The 26860-nt window shown below is 38.4% G+C and overlaps 2 protein-coding genes across 2 annotated transcripts; one reads left to right on the plus strand and one right to left on the minus strand.

Moving 5' to 3' along the window:
* The first annotated feature begins 11024 nt into the window (after window positions 1–11024).
* Window positions 11025–13145, plus strand: LOC109178509 (F-box protein At5g67140). The gene is made up of 6 exons (XM_019328136.1): window positions 11025–11200; window positions 11236–11407; window positions 11524–11670; window positions 11975–12110; window positions 12406–12504; window positions 12689–13145. Exons 2-6 carry the CDS (start codon window positions 11292–11294, stop codon window positions 12899–12901), a joined length of 711 nt encoding a protein of 236 aa, XP_019183681.1. The 5' UTR covers window positions 11025–11200; window positions 11236–11291; the 3' UTR covers window positions 12902–13145.
* Window positions 13146–13919: 774 nt separating this feature from the next.
* On the minus strand, window positions 13920–16632 carry LOC109178508 (PI-PLC X domain-containing protein At5g67130). Its single transcript, XM_019328134.1, has 8 exons — window positions 16224–16632; window positions 16008–16130; window positions 15727–15864; window positions 15508–15606; window positions 15112–15415; window positions 14809–15032; window positions 14598–14684; window positions 13920–14372 (listed from the first exon to the last, which is right to left on the minus strand). The coding sequence occupies exons 1-8, from the start codon at window positions 16359–16361 to the stop codon at window positions 14187–14189; spliced, it is 1299 nt and encodes a 432-aa protein (XP_019183679.1). The 5' UTR covers window positions 16362–16632; the 3' UTR covers window positions 13920–14186.
* Between the last annotated feature and the right edge of the window lie 10228 nt (window positions 16633–26860).

Here is a 26860-nt window from a genome sequence, read left to right on the forward strand (position 1 = left end):
TTCTTCATCATCACGAGAGATATGAAAGATTAATCCAATCACACACTTTGTAGAATGGATCTGCCTAGCAGTCATAAACAGGTTTACCCAAAAAGGCAACGTGCTCTAATACCAATTGTTGGTCCCAAAAGAGGTAAGGTGAAAGTCTAGAGGGGGGAGGGGGGCTGAATAGACTTTCAAACTTTTTCGCACAGCACAACAATTGCTAAGGCACGAAGAAACCAGAACTCTTAACTAGATCACTAATCACGCCCAGTGACACCACACTGCTGCTTTGGGTTTCACGTCGCCGCGCTACATTCCCAGGATTTCACGACTCCGCGTTACTTTCCCCCTGTCTTCTACGCTCCGGTAGAAATGCTCTTCCGTGATCTAGTGCTTTGATCACAAAGACCGCTCTAATCACGTCCAGTGTCTCCGACACTGCTGTTGCGGATCTCACAGCTCCGTGTGACAATCCAGGATTTCACAACTCCGTGCTACTTTCCTCCCTTCCTACACACTCCTGTAGGAATATCACTTGTTCAAAAACAAGTTTTCTTCTTGCTTCCAACTTCTGAGACTCTGTAGATGATCTTCAATATGATGCAGGTCTCTTGTTGATGAAGATTAAACACTCGTGAATGATTTCTCTTGATAGATCTGTATCTCTGAGTGTTTTTCTCTCTTTGAATGTATCAAGTATAGCACTTGATTTTTATGCTCTGTTTAGCTCTGCTTTTCGAACTCTATGGATTTTTCTCTTTTAAGCTCTCTGAGTTCTTTTTCTTTTCTCACTTGAAGATTTCTTTTAGTATTCTCTTATGCTCTTGAGTTCGTTGCTCTCTTGTTCTCTTTTTCAAGTCTTCATATCTTCATCCTTATATAGCTGGTAATGAGAATTTGCCCGTTGGAAAGAGACGATCTCATTTTTGAATTCTTGTATCTTTTGTCAGAGATCTTATCTTATCTTCTGGCAAAGTGTCAGAAAAGATAATCTAGCCGTTTGTAGAGCTTCAACTTCATGCAAATGAGTTCCCAAAATTCATCTGATGTTCCATCTTCTTCGTCCGGGTTTTCTTCGGGATCAGCGCTAGCGCTTTTCGTCCGGGTTTTCTTCGGGATCAGCGCTAGCGCTTTTCCAGACTTCAAACTGGCTGGCTTGAACTTCCTCCCAATTTGAACTTCTTCGTCTGGGTGTTCTCAGACTTCAAACTGGCTTTTCTTCGGGAGCCCAATTTGAACTTCTTCGTCTGGGTGTTCTCAGACTTCAAACTGGCTTTTCTTCGCTTTTCTTCGGTTCGTCTGGGTGTTCTCAGACTTCACTGGCTTTTCTTCGCTTTTCTTCGGTTCGTCTGGGTGTTCTCAGACTTCAAACTGGCTTTTCTTCGGGAGCCCAATTTGAACTTCTTCGTCTGGGTGTTCTCAGACTTCAAACTGGCTTTTCTTCGGGATCAGCGCTTTTCCAGACTTCAAACTGGCTGGCTTGAACTTCCTCCCAATTTGAACTTCTCCTTTGTAATTGACTTGTAATATTGCATCCCAGACTTGTAATCCTTCCCAATGCTAAACTAGCGCCTAACTCCATCAGGCTTAATGAATTTTGGCTTCTCAATTTTACCTTGTATAATTGTAAATGGTGAGATTCAAACTTGAACCATTTTGTATAATACATCAGGCATCTTCCAACTCGTCTGTACGGTCAATTGGTTACATTTCCAATCTTCTTTGATGTACTCCTTTCTTTCCATAGATGCTTGATCTTCAAGTCAAATTCATGCAAACTTCAAATCTTGATTTTCTTAACCGAAAATCCTTCTGAGAATTCTTTCTTAGTAGCATCAACGTGAAATTCATAGCATTCATCTTCTTCTTCAATTTGTCATTTTCACCAGACAAATTCTTGATTTTAGGCTTTATATCTTCTTCTTCTATTTTCATGCATCTTCCTCTGTTTTTCTCTTTTGCAAATTAAATAATTTCCTGATCATGGTTTAAGACTCTACTAGACCTATATAAATAAAATTGTGGGTTCTACAAATACAAATTTGGCATATCAAAACCATTACACTTTATTCCTAACAGGTTACTATTTAGATGAGCATATAATATAGGGGAATTTTCTCAAATCTGATGAACTTGCCTTTTTTTTTTTTCTCGCCCAAAACCTTTTCATGCATTTTGAATCCTCAAAAGTCAAGAGAAATGTTAGGTTCAAGTCTATAGAAAATCAATTGGGTTCATTTAATTGTTTTGGAAATTGAAATTGCTCTTTTACAGTCTGTTAGGAATATATCTGACATTCAGAGAAATTATCAGCTTTATTCAAATTTGAATTCGAGGTGATAATATTTATCTGGAATATATTTATTGCTCTAACAGATTATTTTCGAGATTTTTTTCTGAATTACTCCAGGTTAGCGGTTATTTGAAGCACAATTTTTGGCGTCATGTACCTACAAATGGAGTATTTAAATCTGAGCTGGCATATTTAAATCATGTAGAAGGTCGAATTTATCCTCAAAGAGATCAATAGTGTCTCTCTATCCACTAAGGGGCAAGGTTGTAATTTCACAAGGAATTTACCCTCTTCTCTAACGGGTAGGAGACCCAAAAGGTTGTAAGATTGAACTCAACCTCTTCCATCTCGCCGGCCGAATTCTCGAAGAAAGAAGGAGCTCAAAATTTCTTCCATTGCTTCCACACCCATCCAAAACCTTCTACTCTCTATGATTCTACCCATAAATACCCATCACCGAAAACTAAAATCTCACCCAAAAACCTTCTAAAACCCAAAACCCAAACCCCTCAAAATATTCGGACATCACCGTCGAAAAACACAAAATTCTCACCAAATTCACTCAACTCAAGTTCAAGCAAATGGAGGTTGATCCAAGTATAATGGAGACCAAGACAATCACCACCGGAGGAACAAGGAGGTCAAGCCGTGTCCTAAGTGGAATGATCCTCGACACCACCGACTTCTCCAATCAAGTCCAAGACAAGAATTTGGGGGTAAAAATTATCAACTCTCTAGAAAATTGTGGGTTGTTAAATTTTTGCACATTTAGATATATTGGATTCTATAAAGATGAAGTGACCGAATTATATTTGCATGCAAAAATTGAGAATAATTCGATCAAGTCTATTGTGAAAGGTGTAGAAGTGGAAATTAATGTCGATGATTTTCGGAGAGTATTTAATCTCGTAGAGTCGAACATGAGAGTTAAGACTCACGATTTTGATTTGAATGCCATTTGGGCTGAGGTACACGGTGCCGACGCACCACTAGCTCCGAAGTTAAACAGCAAGAAGAATGATCTTAAAAGGGAATATGGACTCTTGTTGGATATTATACACAAGTGTGTTGAGTCCAGGTATAATTGCCGTGATAAGTTGTCTAAGGAGAAGCTTATGATTATGAATGTGATAATGAACAATATTTGTGTTGATTAGGGATTGTTCTTGTTTGAGAAGTTGTGTGATCATATTGTGAAAGCTAAACCGTTGGTGGAGGGATGGTTCCAACAGGAGGTTGGTTATGGATTTGTCGTGGGTGAGATTCTTAGAACAAAAAACATACCCTTATCCAAAGCCAAATTAGTCCTAAACCACAACTACCTTTTTAGGCCTAATACCACCGAACCCAAAGCCCCCACCATACCAAAACCCTCCCGAAAAAGAAAAACCCTTAACCCTCCAAACCCTTCCTTAGCTATTAGACCTATTACTCGCGATGCGAGTAATGAGGGATCTAACACTGATAGGAATATTTTTGTAAGTTTTGATGAGCCAAATGTACTTTAGATCCCCTTAGTTTTTAGGTCTTTTAGTACAAGCATCATAAATCAGAATATCGAGTCAAAAGGAATCTACCATAGGAAGAACAAAATTAATTTGTGAAATTAATTTTGGTCCTACGAGTATTCATCCGAGAAAGAAGCATAAAGGAATGGCGTTGCAAGAAATGATTGGATGAGCCTAATAGTGAAATGGTAGAAGTCCTTACTCAAAATGATCACACCTGAGATTGATTCCCCCCCAAGGATTTATTTTTTACAAGTCAAGTTTTCGGACAAGCACAATGTTCTTAAAGGAGCACGATGCGGACAAGCACAATGTTCCAAGGAGCACAATGTCTGAAAAGAAGCACAATGTCTGAAAAGGAGCACAATGTTCTAAAAGAGCACAATGTGAACAAGCACGATGTGCTCAAAGCAGCACAATGTGACCAAATCAGAAAGAGCACAATGTTCAAGTCAAACAAGCAAGAAGTGCCCAAGTCAAAGGAGCACAATGTTCCAAGGAGCACAATGTCTGAAAAGAAGCACAATGTCTGAAAAGGAGCACAATGTTCTAAAAGAGCACAATGTGAACAAGCACGATGTGCTCAAAGCAGCACAATGTGACCAAATCAGAAAGAGCACAATGTTCAAGTCAAACAAGCAAGAAGTGCCCAAGTCAAAGGAGCACAATGTGGCAAAGAAGCAAGATGTTCAGAAAATGAATAAATTCGAAGGAATTTATTTTGGATCAGCCCACATGCCACAAGAGTCCAAAATTGCCTGAAGATATTTGATCAGAACGGAAAAATATTTATGAAGGCATGAATATAAAAATTTATCCTAGAAATAAATTCTATCAGATGAATTTATTTCAAAGATTCGTTGGATATTCAAATTGACAACAAAAATAATATTTTAAGAAACAACTTGAAAATCAAGTTGAGATAAAATATTATTTTGTCAGGCAAGTTGACAATCAAATCAAAATTTAAGATCTACTATTGTCAACAATATCAGGCTATGACGATTCAAATTTCAAATATCAAATTATCCCACTCCAACGGATATATTTGATTGCCTATAAAAAGCCATGAAGACTTGAAGATACAAGCAGAGGTGCAATACACACGGATAAACAAAGTGCAAAATTCAAAAGTGCAAGTGCTCAAATATTCTTAGAGACTTAGTCTGAATAGTCCCAAATCTAGTTGGAGAGAGATACAATTGCCTTTGTATTTGTAATTGTAAAAAGAGTATAGCTGTGTGCAAAATACTCTAGTGAGTGTAGCTGTGTGCAAAACACTCGTAGTTGCTGAGTGTAACTGTGTGCAAGACACTTAGTTGGCGTTGAGTATAGCTGTGTGCGAAATACTCGGAGTTGAGTGTAGCTGTGTGCGAGACACTCGGAGTTGGGTGTAGCTGTGTGCAAGACATCCGGAAGAAGTGCTTGTGTAGCGTTTATTCACTATTGTAACTGTGTGTGGAAAATAGTGAATTACTCCTAGAAGTGAATGGAGTAAAGTGGACTAGGAAGATTACGCCACTTCCGAACCACTATAAATTGCCTCTCTCATTTACATACCGCACTTACATAATCTGCTCTATTTATCTATCTTATCCGACTAACCCGTTTACTATTCACAGACAATCTTAATCGTTCGGGTTTAGCGTGTTTTTACGTATGCATGTGACTCAAACTTCTCAAGCTTAAATATTGAATCATTCTAAGCAAGTTTGACGTGTTGCATGTAACGTTCGTTACACGGTAGACGTGACACGATATTTATTTACAATCTTGAATATTATTGTTATATATTGAGTGAACCATCTCCTTTATATATTCAAGATATCTCTGTCACTTTACATATCATCTGTACCCATCTTACATGCGTATTTAAATTATTGGTTGGGCATAACTCTTTACATACTATTATTCCGCTGTGCAGTTTAAACTTACTCTATTTACTTGTTACTTAGAGTTGAAGTTACCAAAGAGTTATTTATTTTGAAAAAGCTTGAAAGTCTATTCACCCCCCCCCCCCCCTCTAGACTTTCACCACCCTATCGGGACCAACAAACACCCCTGCCATAAGGTCAAATGAAGATGCATCTAGCCACCCTGTACCAAACTTGCCCGCACCTATCATAAATTCCTTAAACCCAAACAATCTACCCTTACCGGTTGATAGAGTGGAGGTTGGTAGTGTGGATGATGTACCCACTATTGGAGCGGATAGTGTGTTGCTTGAGGAGTTTGAGCGTGCAAGAACTTGGAGACTTTGGAGATTGTCTGACCACAATAAATTGGCCGATACCATTGGGCCGAATACTTTGCAAAGAGAGGAACTTGTCCTAAGTTAGTTAGGAACTCGTGACCTTGCGCAGGCCACGAGATTATCTCTGATTAACAGTTGTTTTTTGACTAAAGGTTGCGCAGAAAAGAAGGACCGAAAAGAGTGTGCTTGTTGAAGCCGAACCGGATGCACCCCCTGGAGATTTTGATCCCAATGAAGTTCACCGAGCTACTATCAATTCCTTGGAAGAAGTTCGAAGAGCTCTCGGTGAAGGATCAATTTTAAGGGAAGATGATGCATGCTTGGCAGAATTGGAGCCGTACCCTGCTACATTTGGGGATGAAAATTTGTGCTTTGATTCTAATTTTCCTCATCCCACTACGGAGATTACGGGATCCATTCATGAAGATGTGAGCATACCAAGCAATCAAGTGTCCTTGAATTTGGATGAAGCTAATAATTTGACAACCTTGCCAACAAGATGTGACATTTTTGACAAGAATAACCGAAGAAATGCTACACCGTTGTTGCTTTGCTACACCAATGTGAACACTGCCGTACCAAGCTTAGTCGAGACAATGCCCATTGTTGCTACTCCGCATGATGAGCTATTTGATTCATTGCCGAATCCTACGCCTCCAACACAACCGGAGGTACCTTTCAATGCCCGATCTTTGAGAGAGGAAATTGCAGGAGATGTAAAGTTGGCACTTCAAGATTTAAAAGGAGGATTGGATTGCAAGATTGATAACATGGATCACAAGCTTGACGGATATCACAAAGTCATGTTTGATCGTGCCGAGCAATTGTTTCAAAGACAAGGACTTTTGAAGAACGAGATTGATTCGGCCAAAGAGGACTTGCGTGGTGAAATATTGAAGATATTTCTTGAAATGGGAAATCTAGGCACCGAGACTAATTCGAGGCTAAAGCTCTTGGAACAACAAATGAAAGGTCTTCTAAAACAAACCAATGTCAACAATGATTTGCTTGATGGGGTTCGAAACAATCAAGTCACCGCTTCGGAAGGCTTCCAAAGATTTGTTGATGCTGCCAAAAAGGGGGAAAGACTTGCAAGTAATTTTGTACCCACATCCCATGCACCACAGCCGAGAGGACCAATTGTTGAGCTCATTCGGCCACCAATATCTAGAGGAATATCACGAGGAGAAACTAGTAGAGGTCGAGGTCAAGGTCGTGGTGGAAGCATGATAGATTATCTCATGGGTACACATGCTAGCTCAAGTTCAACCCCACAAGGTGTTTCACAGTCCACGCCAATTACACCACTGCTAAAGCCGATTGCCACTAGGATGCAAAAGTTGCAAGAGCTACAAACCGAGTTTGGACATCGAAGTGAGCAAATGTGTGATGGCCGATCGTTTGATGAGTGCATTACTTGGCATGAAGCAGGTGTATTGAGAGGAGAAAGCATAAGGGAAGCATACGGCCATTACGTGATTGGACAGGTGACAACCCCATATCAAAACAAGAGCTATGAAAATGATTTCAAGAAGTTAAGGGGATATATCAATGCTAAGCTGAGAGGAAGGTAAAAATATTTGACGCATTTTCATCTTTTTGGTGTACATAATATCTAGCTAGTACATAACTATCTTTTGGTACATTTTTATGCTAGCTAATGGGTTGATTATGCATGACTATTTAGTACCATACTTATCTAGTATTGCTTTAGCTTTTTATTTATTTTTTTAGTATGTCTCAAGATTTTAATTTGGACCTAGTGTTTTATGTCACGTATAAATGAGAAGATAAAATTAAGGGGGAAGAAAAGAAAGCTAAAATGAAAAATGCAAACCCCACGATCAAAGTCTCAAGTATACGTTTAGGAATGTCCAATTTTAAAATCTCTAAGTGTTATTTAAAATGTTGCAAAAAACGTTAGGCGCCCCCTAGGCGCCGATTTTTTATTTTTTTTTATTTTTTAATTAAAAAAATTAAAAATTAAAAATTTTCAAAATTTAGTAATAAAATATAAGGTTTCCATAGTTATTTCTTACAAACTATTTACGTAAGTGGTTGTAAAAGTGTTCAAAAGATTGTTTAAACCATCTAAATACATTTAAAAAAAAAACTAAAATTAAGGAGCAAAAGAAGCATTTTTTTTTTGAGAAATTAGTGGAAAAAATACGCGATTTGAAAAAAAAAATTGTCCAAAACGGACAATCGAGTCAAAAGTTATGTCTTCCCGAACTTTTCCCACTTTACAATGCAAAAAATAAAATAAAATAAAATAAAATTCAATGCCGGTTCAGCCCGCTAGGCGGTCTAGGCGGCCGCCTAGCCGGCCGGCCGCGGAGGAAGCCGATTCCGGCCTTCCTCGCGGCGGCGGCTGCGCGCCTAGGCGCGATTTTTGCAACCATAAGTTATTTTTGTTAAACCCGTCAATTGGCTAGTCGAAATAAAATCATTTAAAAGAAATTATTTTTCAAAAATTGACAAAGCCAAAATGACTTGGGGAGTTTCGGCATCATCAAAAAGGAGGAAATTGTTAGTAATAAAATGTAAAGTTTTGATGAGCCGAATATATTCTTGAAAAATCAAGTAGTCACCAATTTTATTTTATTTTATATATATATATATATATATATATATATATATATATATATATATATATATATATATATATAGAGAGAGAGAGAGAGAGAGAGAGAGACTAGTATTTTACATAATTTCTGTTCTGTTTTTATTTGATGATGTAGAATATTATTATTGAATTTTGCCTTTCCATATTTAATTTTCCTTTACTTGATGATGTAGAATATTATTATTGAAATATTTCCGTTCCATTGTTTAAATTGTGAAAGATTTATGATATAATTGTGATTTGATTTATTCTACTGTGTAATATTATTGTGAAAAATTAAAATGCAATAATTTGGTCATTTTCTTTTCCATTTTAGTCAATTATAGATCATTTTTTTAGTCAATTATTAATATTAATTTCCTTTTCTAATTAACCTAATTTCCATTCATTTTTCAATTTTTAATTTTCAGTCAATTATTAATATTCATTTCATTTTCCAATTTACGTAATTCTCGTTCCTTTTTTAATTGATGATGTAAAATATTATTGTGACATATTTCTATTTCTTTTTTATTTTACGTTCTTTTTTTAAGGGGATTTTGCACAAGAATTAAGAAAAAAATGGGTATGTGGAGGAGAGAGGAGAAAGGAGAGAGGGAGGGGGTTGGGTTGCTCCTGCAAGTTTGTGGGTTTTGTCAAGAATTTTGGGGGTTTTGGGGGATTTTGGGTGGGTTTTGTCAGTTTTTTATTTTTCCTTTTTTTTTTTTTCCCTTTTCACTCATTTCTCTTTCCTAATCACACCTCCAAAAAACTCCTCAAAAGCTACACCAAGATCCTCACTATTGAGGATGTCCTAAAGGTGCGTTTGGAAACCCAAAAAACGATTCCAGAAATCATTTTCTGGGTGTTCAGTCTTTGGCTTGAGAGGAGAATTTTCTAGAAAATGACTTTTTTTTTTTTTTTTTTTGAGGAAGTCATTTTCCGTTTGCAGCAGTGGAGCAGCCAATCACCCACCGCCGCCCACCACCACTGAATATAGCCAAAACATATATTGCATGGAATTTAAAATAAAAGTTGTTATATTATAAATAAAAAAAATAAAAATATTTTTTTTTGGATATATAACAATTAAAATGTTCAAGTATACAATTTTACTCATTTTCCTATTCATTTTTTGAAAACTGAACCAAATACACAAAGACATTTTTTGAAATGACTCAAATACAATTTTCCAAATACACAAAGGCATTTTTTGAAAAATGAATCAAATACACAGACAATTTTCTGATGTGCAGCCAAACATCTCATTTTTCAGAAATCATTTTCCTACTTTCCAAACGAATCTTAATATATGTACAATTAATTTGTTAATTGACATAATAATTATTGGAAAATGATCTTGTTTGATTATTTACAAATTCTCCAAAATTTTTAAAAATTTGTCATTTTAACATTTTGTCTTTAATCAAAACACCAAAAATATTATTTCATAACTCAGCAATTTGCTCCGAACTGCTAAAAACTAAAACAACACATATACATTTTGGATTAACCTTTTCCAAATCCCCTAATAAATTAAAAAATTAGGTTTCTTAAATAAGAGCCTTTTGACACGTTGAGCTTTATTAGGTTGAGAAAGTTCATATGCTAAAGTCTAGTTGCATAATCAACATATATGTCAAGACTATGAATCCTTAAGATATCTAGACTGAAAAAAAAAAAAAAACAAAACAAAAAAAAAAAACAAAAAAACAATCGATATTCAAGTTATAGATATATTAGGTTTTTCCTATAACCCCATCACTAGTCTCACACTTCATATGATGCGAGAATTGTTAGCACAAGGAAATAGACAATGAAAAGTATCTTAGGGATCTCTTCTAGCTGGATTCGTTAGAGTTCCTCTGCTAAAGTCCAGTTACTTATTCAACTTATTTCTCGAAATCAAGAAAAAATTACAAGCTTAATTACTACCCGGATCATAAGTATATAGTAAGATTGCCATATCAACAATACCTATAAATACATTGATCAAAGCAATTTGATTTTCCAAGTTGGATCTCTCGACGATCTTTGTTGTACTTGTAAACATGCCTTATACAATTCCTACCTTCTACTCTGATCATTAATACTGTAACATCATTCTCTCTATCATAATGTGGACACTAACCGATCTAATTTATTATAATTACGTTTTTACCCGTACACCTAAAATGAATAAAAGTAAAAGAAGGAATGGGGATTTCTTGTGAGAGGGAGAGACAGCTGACGCCACGTGGGATGCCGAAAACCATCCAAAACAAGAAAAGGCACATTAAAACGTGATTAGCCAAACAAAATCAACGCTCGTATAGTAATAATAAACGTAAAAGCTAAAAAAGAGATGAGAATCGTAGTCCGCAGATTCAGTCGGAAGATTCTAAAAGCAACCTCGTTACCTGGTTTTGGAGATACGTTCAAAAAACATGTACATAACATGACGAAAATATGACCACACTTTCTGAATTCTTCTTCCCCCCACCATCTTCTCTCTCCTCCCTATATCTCTCTGCATTTGAAAGCGCCATTTATCCACGATTCTTTAACAATTATATTCGGAGCCTTTTGTTTTTGTTTTTTGCATCAAAGCTCTATGTTTAGCTCCCTAAATTGGTTCAATCTTTGATTCTTTTTGCGAGAGAAACCATGAGGAGACGAGTAGAAGGAAGGGAAGACGGGGAAGAGGCGGAGATTGATCGCCTCCCCATTGACCTGTTGGCTCATATATTAACTCTTCTCACCTGTTTCAAAGATTTGGCTCAGTAATCTTTCTTGCTTCTCCCTTTTCCTCTTTTTTTTTTTTTTTTTTGATTGCTTTGTTGGTTTCTTTTGTTTTGTGTTGATGTTGACCGAATTTGACTGTTTTTGGCATTTACAGGGCGAGCAGTGTGAGCCAGAAATGGAGGCAGGGAGCTAAAGAATCGTTGGCGAGGAAAGAAAGACTGAGCTTTTCCGGGTGGAAAGTGGATGATGATTCCGCCACTCGCCTTGTTCTCCATGCTTACAGTCTTAAAGAGCTTGATATGTAAAAATCCCATCTTTCTCTCTCCTGATATGCATTTTCCAGCAATCAATACTTCTTGTACCATGATGCTTTCTTTTATCATATTGTGACAAATTATTAGTCTCAATTAAAGTTGAAATGTGGGATTTGCATTCTTGGCTGGGGTTGCCCTTTAAAAATATGAACCTTGATTAGCAGATATGTTGTTCTAAACTGTATTAGTTCTTTGCACATTTGCTGGGATTGGCTAATGGTGGTTGGAGATTGTGGAGTGATCAGAAATGTTGTTGTTTTCTAGTGTTCTGATTTGTTTATTTTCTTTCAGTTCAAGGAGCTGTTGGGGTTGCCAGATAACAGATCATGGGCTGTATCAATTGTCTATGGCGAAATGTATTAGCAATCTTTCGTCGGTGTCTCTGTGGGGATCGACAGGGATCACAGACGCAGGTGTTGTTCAACTGGTAAGTTCTTGTCTTGGATGAATTCCCCATGAAGAAAACTATGATGTCTTGGATGAATGGCAGACCTCTATTGTTCCAAGGATGCATAAATTCCTAATACTAATAAGATCGCTCTGATTTTAGCTGTTCGACTAGGCGAATATGTCTTGAAAAATGAAAACTTCTTATAAAACGAAGAGGATTAGGCTGCATCTTTGGTTCTGCTTTGTTGTTATCTACCCATTTTAGCTAGCTGCATTCTTAAGCTTCAAAGTATATTGTGCCTGGTTTTACTCGTCTGTGTTTCCTTCAACAGATCTCGGGAGCTCGCTCTCTACAACATCTGAATATTGGCGCTACATTTATAACAGACACATCCTTGTTCGCCATTGCAGACAGCTGCCCGCACTTAAAGGTGAAATCCCAGTATCATTTCTTAAAGTTAACTTGGAAATATTTGGTAATGGTCATGGTTTAAATGCCCTATTCCAGCAATTCTCTTCACTACCTTATGATCAAACTCTCAAGGTTGTTGGTTCACAAAATCTTTCCCTTTCGTAGCAACTGATCCCGTTCTTTTCACATGTTTAAATTTGCAGAATATTGGTCTATGGGGTTGTCGCCATGTAACTGAGAGCGGACTCATAGCTCTTGTAAATAAATGTCGCAAGCTTGAATCGATTAATGTTCGGGGGATGAGGGTACCTGTGGATTGCTTCATTGGTTTGCTTACCATAAGCCCAGCTCTTCAGATAGAACCCAAAGGGTTGCTGCCAAGCATTGACAGGGTCTCAATGTGGCCTGTCTTTTAAGCTGCCTATCAGCAGTGATCACAGCTTTTACCCATTCTGTGTAAATAAGATTGATTGATGCTTCAAGTATGATATTTTCAATTAATTTGTACAGATTGTTTCTCCATTTCTTTGTTCTATTGGTATCCCCCAATTCCAATACAATGTGTAAGCAAACAGATGCAACCCTGTGTGATGTAAATATTTGCAGATTCAGACCTTGGGTTTCTGTTATATTTCTGAAATGAAATCTCTATTGGCAATCCATTACAGGAAGCATGGCCTAACATCATCTCTGAAACTGAAGTTTTCTTGTGCTGGAGTTATACACTATATATATTTATGATACAGAAAGCACATCCACATCCAATCACAAAGAAGACTTCATGAAGCCCACACGGGCTTTTTTCTCAATGGTTCAGTAGGCAATATTTGGGAGAAGAGACTAAAGTTCGAACCTCGGCGGCGGCAGTGTGGGATTATGCTCAAAGTATGCAGATCCCTTGTGCGCACCGACATTTGGCCCTGTTTGCTAAGCCATTGAGTCGCCATTGAGTCACCGTGATTTACATCCTCCCAAATGCTCTGTCGGGCCGGATGTGGGAGTCCTTGGGGTTGGGGATTCAACCTTTTGAGAGAAGAAGACTTCATGAAGGGGACATTTCCAATCAAGTCGGTCAAACTGTTGACTTAGTAACCAAGGTTCCAAGTTCTCCTCCTAGTGAGGAGCGACCCAATGGCCTTCTTATTTTGAGCTGATCAGCTATGACTCTATGAGTAATCTAAGTTGATTTACCTCTTTGTGATCTTTTGCTGGTTAGGGTCACAAGGTGGGGTTTACTTAGTGCACAATTGCACACCCTCAGATTCCAAGTTCGACTTAATAGCCTTCTTGGTTTAAGCCGATCAGTTATGGACAACCTAGGCTGGTTTACTTCCTTGTGGTCCTTTGTTGGTTAGAGCTACAAGACAATGTTTACTTAGTGCACACCCTCAGGTAGCGGTTGAGGGTTCCTTGGTCACCAAAAAGAGACTTCTGAAGAAATGAAAAATCATGGGGGTTTTATAAACACAAATCTGGATAATGTTGAGTACAGTTTACTTGTTGCAGGCTGTAGCCATCTCTGCTAAACTATAACACTGATTACCTAGACTTTTGCCTTAACATTCTAAGGTGAATGTTTTCTAGTTTTAACAGGCCAAAATGAGTACCTTTCTGACTCAAAACTTTACACAGTGAAGGCCTAACCAGCACTCAACAATGCAGCAACACATTCTACCATAGAACTCGATCACTTCCCGCTAATCATACGAGAAACAACAACACCACAGGCCAGAAGAGAAAGAACGCGTAAAATATACTTTCGACTTTGATGGCTGAAGCAGACCCTGTCAATTGCACAGACCCAGAAAAGCTTCCTGCAGGGTCAGTTGTCCCTGGAGTTGTATTAGATGCAGCAACATTCTTGCAAACTCCAAAATGTTCTCCTGCCTGCCAAATGACAATTAACAAGTAATCTTAATATTCTTTCACACAATTACTCAGTACTTTGTACAAACATCTAACAAACACTCCTCCTCTAACAAAGGTTGTTCCAAACGATGCAGCAAGTAATAAAGGTAGTATTCGCTACTAGTAATCTAGTGGGCACAAAAAGTTTCCAAATAGTAACTATATATGCTTTCGTTTCTGAAAATTTGTTCAGGAACCACGAACCTGGCAAGCAGTTATTGTAGTGCAGCCGCACAAAGACTGACCATTCATTCGATCCAAATCATCAAAAACACCCCCTCCATCGCTCCTCTGTAGTGGTCAATTAGAATAGATTGTGTGAGAGGTAAAAACGTTGTTTTCATTCTTCAGTATGTTATATACTCTTGTCAATGATAATGATAGCCATTAAACAGAACGGTGTGAATTTCTTTACCATGTAAAAGTTTACTGCCACAAAATTTGGCATCAAATTCCCGGCTGCTTTATAACAAGTGCCAACCATATCAGCTAGTGGAGTAGAATGTTCTTTGCAAACTTCATTTTGAGCAGGAATTGTAGGGAAGTAATTCATTAGAAAGAGCGAGGCACTTCTCGAATTAAGAGGCTTTGATTCCTTTCTATTGGAGCACGAGCCAGGCACCACCCCAGGATCTCCAGCTGAGGAGCATCGCTGTATGATTAAGCACAATATATACACATAGAATCACGAAAATGAGACATTCGTGTTAGCACTTACGCTCATTTTCCACCATGTATCTCCACTGGTAAGCGATTCCTTCAGCCGCCTCCTTTGAAGAATCAGAAGTGAAAACCAGCAAGCGATAATTTTTCTCAACCATATCATTTACAGTCGGCCAATCTTCGCCCTTTTTTGGCATCTTAGACACTGGAAACCAATACTTGTCCAATCCAGCACCACTGAACACTCTCGTCAAACCTTTAGGGCTATGTACATAATCCTCAATTATAATCGTGACTATCTCAGAAGGGTTGGCAGACAAAAAAGCTTCTATTTCTTTAAGCGTGTTAATCGCTGGCTCCTGAGAAAACCCATCAGTTAAAATTACAGAAATTGATCAAGAACAACCCAATGCTAAATCATAACATAAGAAAGAGATGGAGAGCATATTACAAAAGCTGTGAAGTTGTAACATTGGCCGCGGAGCGAGTGGCAGAGCCAGATATCATTCTCGAAATCATACATATCCAGCATGAATCCCCTCACTCCATTCTGGAATCACCCATCAAATCAGTAACACCCAAATCAACTCCAAACATCATACTTATATGATCTTGTGGGACTATGCAAAAACAGCAGGATAAGTTTAAGCAAAATCACAACATCACATACCCTTAACTGGTTAGTAACAGTGTCTTCTTGATTACAGAAAGTAAGTCTCTGAGCTCCTGTCAGTAATGGAGCATCAACTATAGAAAAGGCATTATGGGTCACCAGCCATGAGTACTTGTTGAAGGGTAACCCACTGATCTGCCCCAATCACCATTGCCATGCAACAAACAGTATTGCAGCAAATGAGCAAATCCCATTACTGTCATTTCCAGAAAAAAAACCCAAAAAAAAAAAAACAAAATTCAAAGAAAACACTGCAACAGTGAAGGAAAAGAACTCACAATGGAAGTGGGTACAGTGGCTTGTCCTCTTATGCAAAAAGGTTGATTCTTTCCCATTACCGGGCAATTCCCGCAGTAAAGCCCAGCCCCACAGTCCGTGGCCGAAGCACACGAATCAAGAAGCTGCAAAAAAATTAAAAAAATAAAAAAAAAATCAAGAAAGTTTCAGCTAAAATCCTCACAGCAAAATCTGGGGAAAAAAAAATGTACGGTTACCTGGCAATTGCCGTTAAAGCAGGCGGCAGATGGGGCGATGAAGAAGACATCTGAGAGGATAAATGATAGGAGAAGAAGGTACCCTTTTGAAGAGGGACCTTGAGCTCCTCCGCAGTTGATTCTCCGGCGATTCTTCATGCTGAGAATGCGCTCCGCCGCGAAACCCCGACACAGATTAAATCACAAAATGAGAAAAGATTCTACGACATAGTCATAGTATTTATAGGAGCAGCCTTAAATCCCTTAATTATTAAGTTTATAAGTAAAAGAAGTGTCGCATGATGAAGCAGATAGGGAAAGCAAAAGATGAGTGTAACTGAGAAAGAGAGAGAGAGAGAGATAGAGGGAGCAGAAGATGCCAATTTTCGTGTTCCTTTACCTCTCCCAGCAACTACTTTACTTTTTTACGCCATTATTTTATTCATCATTCATGTTTTCGTCTAAAAATGAAATCTTGAAATTGTTTTTTTTTTTTTTTTTTTGGTGAAAGGAAAAATCTTGAAATTGTTAAAGCCAACAATTATGGACAAAAACAAAGCAGGTTGGGCTGTTATAACTTATAACAGTTGGCTATATGTTTCAACAACATCATTATATTTATCGATTTTGAAACAATTGATTTTTAGGAGAGTGACAGTCCACTGCTGTCCAAATGGACGTTCAGATGTCATTATAATTTCTAGATCAGTCTATTGCAGAAATTTCAATCAAAACGATAAGGGGTTCAAATAACTCATTGCTTTAATCACATTAAATTCACCGCTCTATCAAACATAGCCTCACCAAATAAATAAATAAATAATGATGTAATCACGAGCAAATATGGTAGTGAGGGGCCATCCATAATATGCAGCTTTGTTTAGAGTAAAAAATCATGTATCATCACTCCTGTATTATTGTATATTGATAATGACATAAATTGAGATTTAGGCATTGTTTGGTAAAATAGTTAGTTTATCAGTTAATTTTAACTTATTTAATCATTATTAGTTGTTTTACTTGGTTAAACAATCAATATGAGCATTTGATTAATTAGTTTTTTGTAACAACTTATTGTTTCAAAATGATAAAATTCAAAAAGCTGTTCAAAGTAATTTTTTCGATCAGTTTTTTGATAAAATCATTTTGTATGTAATCAGCTAACAGCTAACAACTAATTTACCAAATATTTTTTTACAATCAGCTAATGTTATCAATTAATCTGTTAAGGAAAGAAATCACAAAAATCACATTATGGGAAAGAAATCACAGAAATCACAAGAAATCACATATTTCTTCTAGCAAATATTTTCTCTTGTAATCTTGATTTCATTATTATTATTCTTATTGATTCTATTTCCTTTCTCTGTACCTTATAGTTTGTATATATAGGGGTGTACATCTTCTGTAATGAACAACAGAGAAAAATAGACAGTTCATACTTTTTTTTACATGGTATCATTCCCAGGTTCTTGACCGACGCTCTCTCCTTGCATTGTTCCTGCCGTGTGCCGCTGCCGCCATGACAGACACGGAGGTCGTCGACGCTGACAAGAGGGACGCTAGCAACAACGACGACGATGTCACGATGGTACGTCGTAGTCGTATCTCTCTATACGATCTTTCTCCCAGCGATAACCCGGGTATGCTTCTAACTCAAGTTGTTCTGAAAGGGGATAATTACGATGAGTGGTCTAAATCTATGAGACTTGCTCTTCGTGCCCGAAAGAAGTTCGGATTCGTTGACGGATCTATACCGGTTACCTGTACCGACTTCTGATGATGTGGATGATTGGTGGACGAACCATTCATTGTTGGTATCCTGGATACGTAACACAATTGAACCAACGTTGCGTTCCACGATCTCTCATGTTGAACTTGCATCTACTCTTTGGGATGATTTGAAGGCTCGTTTTTCTGTAATTAATGGGCCACGGGTTCAACAACTTAAGCGCGAGTTGACGGAGGTCAAACAGAGGGGTCTCACCATAATGGCCTACTATGGTAAAATGAAGAAATTGTGGGACGATCTTGTTGATGTGGATTGTTATCCTACTTGTGTGTGCAAAAAATGCACTTGCCAAATTGACGCTCCTTTAGACAAAATACAAACGGAGCATGTGTCTACGACACAACAGTTGGCTGATATCCATACAAAGGCGTTGGGCAAGACACGCATGGAGTCTCTTATTCCCAAGTTGGGCATCTCTCTGTTACATGCTCCAACTTGAGGGGGGGTGTTAAGGAAAGAAATCACAGAAATCACATTATGGGAAAGAAATCACAGAAATCACAAGAAATCACATATTTCTTCTAGCAAATATTTTCTCTTGTAATCTTGATTTCATTATTATTATTCTTATTGATTCTATTTCCTTTCTCTGTACCTTATAGTTTGTATATATAGGGGTGTACATCTTCTGTAATGAACAACAGAGAATAATAGACAGTTCATACTTTTCTTTACATAATCATATCCACTAACCCAATCATTTAACAATCATTTATCAAACACCCCATTAGTAAAAAGTAACACGCCTTATATTAATTTATGATATTAATATTAAAAATTATGAAATGAAATGAAACTTTGGTCATGTTTAGTAACATAGTTGGTTTATCAGCTAATTTTAGTTTATTTGACCGCAAGTCAAATAGTCAATATAGATGTTTGATTTCGAACCTATGCAATTCATTACATGCAGAATATAAATGTTTGATTAATTAGCTTTTTGTAACAACTTATTGCTCCAAAACACTAAGGGGGTGTTTGGTAAATAGTTGTTAGCTGATTGAGTTAGTGAGTTTGGCTAGTTGATAACATTAGCTGATTGTAGAAAGATGTTTGGTAAATTAGTTGTTAGCTAATAGCTGATTACATGCAGAATGACTTTATCAGAAAGCTTATCGAAAAAAAGCTACTTTGATGAGCTTTTTGAATTTTAGTGTTTTGAAGTAATAAGTTGTTGCAAAAAGCTAATTAATCAAACACTTATATTGGCTGTTTAACCAACTCAAATGGTTAATAGTGGTAAAATAAGTCAAAATTGTCTGATAAGCTAACTATGTTACCAAACATGGCCTAAAATTCAAAAAGATACTCAAAACATTTCTTTTCAATAAACTTTTCAAGAAATTCATTTTGCATGTAATTAGCTACCAGCTAATTTACCAAATATATTTCTATAATCAGCTAATGTTATCAAATCAACCAGTCAAACTCACTAACCCAATCAGTTAACAGTTATTTATCTCACACTCCTAGACTTTTTTGCACATCATAATTGAAAAAAAAAAGTAGATTTTTTTTACAAATAACAATAATTCAATAATATATTGTAAAACTATGATGCTAATAGTACAGAGTACAACTAAATTGATACTCCGTATATTTATTGTATCGAGTATTATTTACCGGATAAAAATCTAAAAACGGTTTAAAAATAAAATTATTAAAAAAAAAAAAACCGTAGGGTATAGTGTTCCCAACATTATGGCACTTCTTTATAGGAGTGGATACGAAATTGGTTTTCACATGGTGGGACAGCCTATCATTTAGTGCCTTTTATCTTTTAGATTTTAGATGTTGCATGTCACAATTCACATTTTGTCAACACGACAACGTAATCTAAGGTATCTTTAATTCTCATTTATTCATTTATTGACTCCGGCTGTCTCAGGGTATACGATGTAGGTAATCTACAATTACCATACTAATCTCTAGGTAATCCAACTCAAACCACCATTTAAATACTCATCTCTATCTCTATATATATTAAAAGAGTTTTTTCCACTTTTTGTCATATGACTTTAGTGTCTCTGTCAACTTAGGTTCACAACTTTCATTCCTGACATATGTAGTGCGTGACTTTGAATGTTTTTCCACTTTTAGTCCTTCTGGTCATCTGAGCACTACTTTTAATCGGAATCACTAAATTATCTTTTATATTTAGATTTAAGAGGGGTAAATAAGTCTTTTACCATCACTTAAATAATAAACAAAAAAATTAAAACTATTTAATTATCTTCTTCTTCCCGTATTTCATCTCCCTCTCTTACTGTAAGCACACATGTGAACAAAACCTCTACAAAATATTCTTCTCAATCAGCCAGGCTTGGACAAATTCAAGGAAGAACAAGTATAATATTGGTGTATTGGGGGTTATTGGTTAGTGCATATTTTATTGTCATGAAAAGATTGTTGGAAGCTCCATGACTGCACCTTGATCCTCTCCTCCTTCTTCTTCAACCTGCACTGCACTTTCATCCAACAACCATTTCTCAAGAAACGTTAATGGAGGAGGGTTATCATTATCATTACTTTCCTACACGTTCTGCTTATTATTCCCACTGCAACTCTCACTCTCCATTCCATTCATCAAGCTCCCAAACATCAGAATAGAATCCAAATACTCCTCCTTCGAGATCGCCCCATTGTTGTCGTTGCTCCCCGCTAATCCGCCGCCTCCGGGCTGTTCTGGTCTTCCTCCTCCTCCCGGCCGCCGCCATGGGAGGTCGTCGCCGTCAACCCCTTGGACGAAGAAGACGAGGATGAAGCTCTCATCCACCCCTCCAGTAGCCTGGAAATGTTCTTAGCGCTCGAGGCATAGAGAGGAGATGATGAAGTGGCAATCTGTGGCCTGTCAGTGAAGCTATTCTTGGAGACAAGATGATGGTGACTTATTTACCCCTCTTAAATTTAAATATAAAAGACAATTTATTGATTCTGATTAAAAGTAATCGTTTAGATTGCCAAAAGGACTAAAAGTGAAAAAAATATCAAAGTCAAGCACTACTTATGTCAGGAATTAAACTTGTGAACTTAAATTGACGGAGACACTAAAGTCATAGGACCAAAAGTGGAAAAAACTCTATATTAAAATAAAATGATTAGGAAAAAATTTTTCCCTTCAAAGTGTAAGAACATTTATTGTATTCACATTACTTTATAAATTCATATAATTTTAATTACAAATCAAATAAACATCAACATAATTATTAAATTAATCAACATAACATGTCTATATCATTAATTTATAAAATATTACATATATTATATATTACATTATATATTATACCTCTATCTCTTCTCTTCTCTATTTCTATATTTCTATCTCTATCTATCTCTATATTATTATTATTATTATTATTATTATTATTATTATTATTATTATTAAAGCCAAATGATTAGGGAAAAATTTTCTCTAATCATAATTATCATAAATAATTAAAGAATTAATTCCAGCATTGGTCCTCTGACTATTGTGATTTTCTAAAATTGGTCCTTGTCTTTTAATTTGAACAAAATAAACCCTTGACTATCAGATTTGTTCCAACAATGGTCCTTCCGTTAAGTAGGAGTTTGGTTGGCGTTAAGTAGTGGGGTATTTAAGTCATTTTTTATTGCTTTCTTCTTCCTCGTAGTATATGTACCCGTGGCGGGGGTGCGCCACTCCGACATCGCCGTGCAAACCTCTGGTTCTCCACGGCCGTTGTAACACCCCTAATTTTTAAAACAATTAAAACTTATGAAATAAAGACAAATCTATCATTATCCATCCAACCAAAGAGGAACTAACAACATAAGTATCGGGGTGCTATGACACGTTTAGGTCTGAGAACCTAGACGCACAGGCTAAACTAACTAAACAAAGCATACAATCATAAATTCATAATTGAGAACAAATCAAGGCACACATACCAACCAACAAATACTAACTATCTAAGCTAGGTCCTCGTATCCATCTAGCTAGGGCTGGGCATAATTCGGGTTTGACCCGTCAGACCCAATTCGGTTCGGATTCGAACACAGACGGGTTGAACTCGTTAAAAACTAAGCAAAATGTCATCTATTCAATTCGGGTTTCGGGTCCTTGTTTTAAATTTCGAATCCGACCCGAAACCCGAAGTATCTAGGTATATAAATATTAGGTTAGGGTTCCAGAGACTTCAGCTTTCATTTTATCGCCGCTCACCCTTCCCCTTCACTCTCACTCCAGAGACTTTCTCTCCGTCTCCTCTGCCTCTCCGCCTCTGAGCATCTGTCCATATTAGCAGCTCCGTCTCCGCCTCTCTATGGGATCGTGAGTCCGTGAGTCAAGCAGACACCATCAGTCCATCACCCTCGTCTCTACCTCCGATTCTCTGTAGGTTCGTGACTTCGTGACCAGTCTCTGCTTATCTTCCTTTCCTGTACGTCCCCTTAACTCTTTAAGTCTCAAACATCATCCCACTCTTTCAGTATTTCACATCTCTCCTTTCTGCCTAGGAAACCCTAGGCCTGGACTCTCGGGATATCTCTTTCGATTGAGTGACTTTCTCAGACTCTCGGCCATGGAGTAACAGCAAAACAGGGTAAAAGCCCAAAAGGTATACTGTAACACCCCCCACAACAACAAGACTTAAAACGAGTCTTAACACATGCAGATTAATAACAAAACACTAGCACAACGGAAGATAGAAAGATAACTGGATAAAAGGAATCCAAAACGGGGTGTTATGCCACGTATACCACACTTGGCATACGCTACGGCGACAATCTGCAAGTGTAACACTATCCCAAAGACAACAAACTAGAACAATCTAGAGACATTGGCACATAGGCCTCAACTACACAGTCTAAAGATACAGGTGCTAAGCTACCGGCTCTAGACATCGCGCTCGACTACGCATCACCTGAAAGATACAAAGATAAACATCGGGGCGACGCCCGGTCAGCGAGAGATCCTGGTAACCCACCAATACCGTTAAGTATCATAAATAGGTAGATATATAATATGAAAACCATTTTCGAAACGGAATACGTATATATAAGTCAAAAACCAAGATTAAAAGACAACACAAGACTCATCACTCACAAGGATAACACCGAGAACACGTCCCAACCACAAAGGTTAACCACACACAAGGATAAAGACTCACCGAACGGCAACACATGCCAAAACACCACACACAAGCCTCCGTGACTGCACACGTCACTAGAGAAGAGAACTCACCACAACAACGGCTACACAAGCCCTCGTGACATCACACATCATGAGTTGATATGCCTTCCTTATGCCCTGTTCCAACCTTATGGCTACCCCCAACCTTGTACCTTCGGTGCCAACCATTACCTCCAGAAAGCCCCTGTACAGCCAAGTCCAACCTTATTCCTCCGGGACCGTAGTCCCCCACCTATAACCACCAACGAAAACCCACCAATTCACGGCAACACATGCCCGGATAACACAATGTTATCCCCCAAACACGTGGACTCAGCCACAACTTCATAAAATCACGTCACGGCCACCACGGGGACTGCTGCAATACCTTGGTGACTAGCGTCCCATACCACTAATCGTGCAATCCAGGTAAAGCCACACACGCAACACCACTCACAAGAAACAAGCAACGGATTGCAAAAGAGGTACGAAACATACTCAAACAAGAGACAGGTCACCACCCATCGACAACAACGACGCTAGCATTAGGATAATAACTAGTAAGCTCAACAACGAGGAAACTCAAGATAGTTCCAAGGAACACACAAGACACCACACGGTTCAACGAAACACAATGTTGAACACTTAGAACGATTCACAACACCAAAGATCCTACATGGATACCTACCATAAAGCTCTAGACCTACGAAACATCAAGAAGACGCTCAAATAGTTCCACAAAAGAATAACGGGAGGCTAAAAGATCAAAGACTGAGACAAACAAAACACGGGGAACAAATCCCACTCGACTCCGACGTGTTCCCCGCGGGTGGACCCACGGGTAGTGCCCCACCCGTGGTCCCGCCCGCGGGTACAACACCCACAAGGCATACGTTCCCGCGGGTAGGCCGGCGGGTGGTGCCCCGCCCGCCGTTCCGCCCGCGGGTACGTCCCTGTACCACCACAAATCCCTTCGGGGATTTTCTCCTCCAAACACAAATTCAAGTCCAAAACATGCCAAATCTCACCAAGCACAACAAAATGACTTGAACCAAGGAAAATGCCAAGCAATGGCACAAAGGAAACCTAAACATAAGCTCTAGATATGCAATATCACAATATAAATGCATAAACTCTCACATTTCATAGCAAAACACATGTAGAAGCCAAGAAATCATATATAGGTAAGCAAAATAGGTTTTGTAGAGCATGGGTTACCTCTTGAAGACCAAAAGACTCTTCTTACACCACAACAAGCTCTCCACTAAGCTCACTAGCCAAACCCACTTCAAGATTAAACCAAAAGATCATAAAGATCCAACCTTTAAGAAAAAGACAACTAAGATGGAACCAAAAAGACTAGACAAGCTTAGATCTTACCCTTCTAGATGCCAAAATAGAGGAAAGATTGAATCTTGGGAGTAAAACTTGGAATCTTGACAAAGGCTTCTTTTGGCTTGAAGAACAAGCTACTCTTGTTTTCTAGAGAGAAGGTAGATATATTTTCTAGGAAATGTAAGGGATGAAAAATGAAGAAGTCTTCTAGGTTTAGGTTACAAAACTAGCTCTTGGTGAAAAGACAAGGATACCCTTACTAACTCTTAGAAAGTGTAAGGAACAAGGGAACTCCTCTCAAGCACAAGGTACAACACAACTTAAAGATTGACTAGTCAAATACTAGTCCTTGAGTATCAAAAATCAGGATTTTAGGAATCAATTCCTCAAGAGAAATAGAATTAATTACTCAATTAATTCATGGTTTGGAGTGTGGATTTTTGGGGTGTCACATCCTCTCCCCCTTCAAAGAAGTTTCGTCCCCGAAACTTGGGTACAATGAATTAAGAACGAAAGGTAACAAGGAAACAAAATTGTGACAAGAATTTCAAGAATATCCCTTTTGGTCAAAAACTCCAAAAGTTCTCACAAAGTTACAAGGCAAAGAGAAAGACATTACGAATTCAAGGATAGGTAAGAGGTCAACAAACAGATAGATTGGCATCAAGAACTCTAACCTCAACACAACAACCAACTTCTAGACAACAACAAGAACTAAATTACTAACCCAAACACCAACTAACAAACTAGCTAAACAACAAGGAAACAAACAAAACAAGCAAGCACACAAAGCACACAACAACCAAACACCAAGCTACAAAGGCTAAGAAACAACAAGGAAAAAGCGAACGGGGTTACCACAACACCACTAGAACTCTTCACTCTCCGACTCTTCGGCCTCTTCAGACTCTTCTTCTTCGGCTTCAACTCTGTGACTAGAACTAGCTTCAAACCGATCCAGCCTCTGATGCACTGCGGCAAACTGCGACCTCATAAACGCAAAACCTTCGGCGATCAAACTGTTCTGCTGACGAAGCAAAGAGGCGACATCCTGCCCTCTCTTGGTGCGAACTTCTTCCCTTCTACGGCGTTCCTCACCGTCTGATTCACTTACTTCAGCTTCAGCGGTCTTCGGTGCTCCTTCCTCTTCTTCCTGATCTGTTTCCTCCTCAACTTCTTCGTCACCACCCAAACTCTGAACTGCAAGGCTCAACTTCCTGGCATGAATCTCAAGCTCAGCAGCTAACTCTGCTCTCTCAACAGGTGCTTTCCTAGCAACCTCTTCAAGCGTGATGTACTCACCACTATCCAACTGAAAAAGATTACAACTCCGGAGATTGGCGGTATCCAACACCATCTTTCCCACAGCCTTCAAGGAACAACCATCCACACTAACACCTTTCTTAACCAAGATCCAACTTAGCAACATTCCATACGGCAAACTCTTCTGGTTGTGATCCCGGCAAAACACCATGTGTTGCATCATCAAAGCAGGCAGATTGAACTTAACCATATTCTTCAAACAGAAAGCAAAGGTACACTCCAACTTACCCAACAAACTGCTCTTGTTGTTGTTATGCAACAAACAATCTGACACCAACATAACCAAGATCCTTTGTTCCGCAGACAACCACTTCCTTTCCGGCCTCGAAGCTTGAGTGAAACCACTCGTACGGCCAAACAGATAACTCAAATAGTCACGGTACCCCATGGTATCCGTACTAACCCAAGAATGGCCACTGTACTGAGCCACTCCAGAAGCAGACAAACTCAACAACTGGGCTAACATCTTCTCAGACAACACAACCTTCACACCTCTCACCTTAGAGGTGATCTCAAGCCTTTCACCTTCCTTTGTCACAACCATGTGACGGTAAAACTCTTTCACCAAACTCGGGTAAGTCTCGGCCCTTATGACGAGAAAACCATCTAGCAAACCTTGAAACTTAAGCAAATCCAACAAGGAACTTGGAAAAGATTCCGGGTCAAAAGCTTTACCTTCAAGCACAAGGTAGTGGGCATCCACCCATTCCGCTTTTATAGCCAAGCTTGACCTTCTAGGCATGGTGAAAGATGATCCAAAGCTCAACAAACAAAACCCACAACTTCTTCTTCTTCTACCACACTCTCGCGGCTCTCTCTCTCTCTCTCTCTCTCTCTCTCTCTCTCTCTCTCGCGGCTGCTCGGCGACACGGCACAGCAGACGGCGGTGGCGACGGGACGGCGAAGCTCCGGCGGCGAGGCGGCGGCGAACGGCGATGGGCAGGTTGGTGGTGGCGGGTTGCGAAGGAACGACGGGGTGGGGTGGTGTGTCGGGTAGCTCACGGGTAGGGAGAAAGAAAAAAGATGAAGAGAATTTTGGGAAAAGAAATTAGGGATTTGGGTGAGATTGGGGAAAAA

Source organism: Ipomoea nil, unplaced genomic scaffold (genome assembly GCF_001879475.1).
Source record: "Ipomoea nil cultivar Tokyo-kokei standard unplaced genomic scaffold, Asagao_1.1 scaffold0848, whole genome shotgun sequence".
NCBI lineage: Eukaryota > Viridiplantae > Streptophyta > Magnoliopsida > Solanales > Convolvulaceae > Ipomoea > Ipomoea nil.

What these genes read in the sequence shown, in the direction of transcription:
- LOC109178508 (XM_019328134.1), bottom strand. Translation starts at nt 16,361, where the DNA reads ATGAAGAATCGCCGGAGAATCAACTGCGGAGGAGCTCAAGGTCCCTCT. An exon ending in GTTACAACTTCACAGCTTTT is followed by an intron (nt 15,416 to 15,507) that starts GTAATATGCTCT and finishes GGGTTTTCTCAG; the next exon opens with GAGCCAGCGATTAACACGCT. An exon ending in TGGCAGTAAACTTTTACATG is followed by an intron (nt 14,685 to 14,808) that starts GTAAAGAAATTC and finishes TGACCACTACAG; the next exon opens with AGGAGCGATGGAGGGGGTGT.
- LOC109178509 (XM_019328136.1), top strand. Translation starts at nt 11,292, where the DNA reads ATGAGGAGACGAGTAGAAGGAAGGGAAGACGGGGAAGAGGCGGAGATT. An exon ending in AGTCTTAAAGAGCTTGATAT is followed by an intron (nt 11,671 to 11,974) that starts GTAAAAATCCCA and finishes ATTTTCTTTCAG; the next exon opens with TTCAAGGAGCTGTTGGGGTT. An exon ending in ACGCAGGTGTTGTTCAACTG is followed by an intron (nt 12,111 to 12,405) that starts GTAAGTTCTTGT and finishes TTCCTTCAACAG; the next exon opens with ATCTCGGGAGCTCGCTCTCT.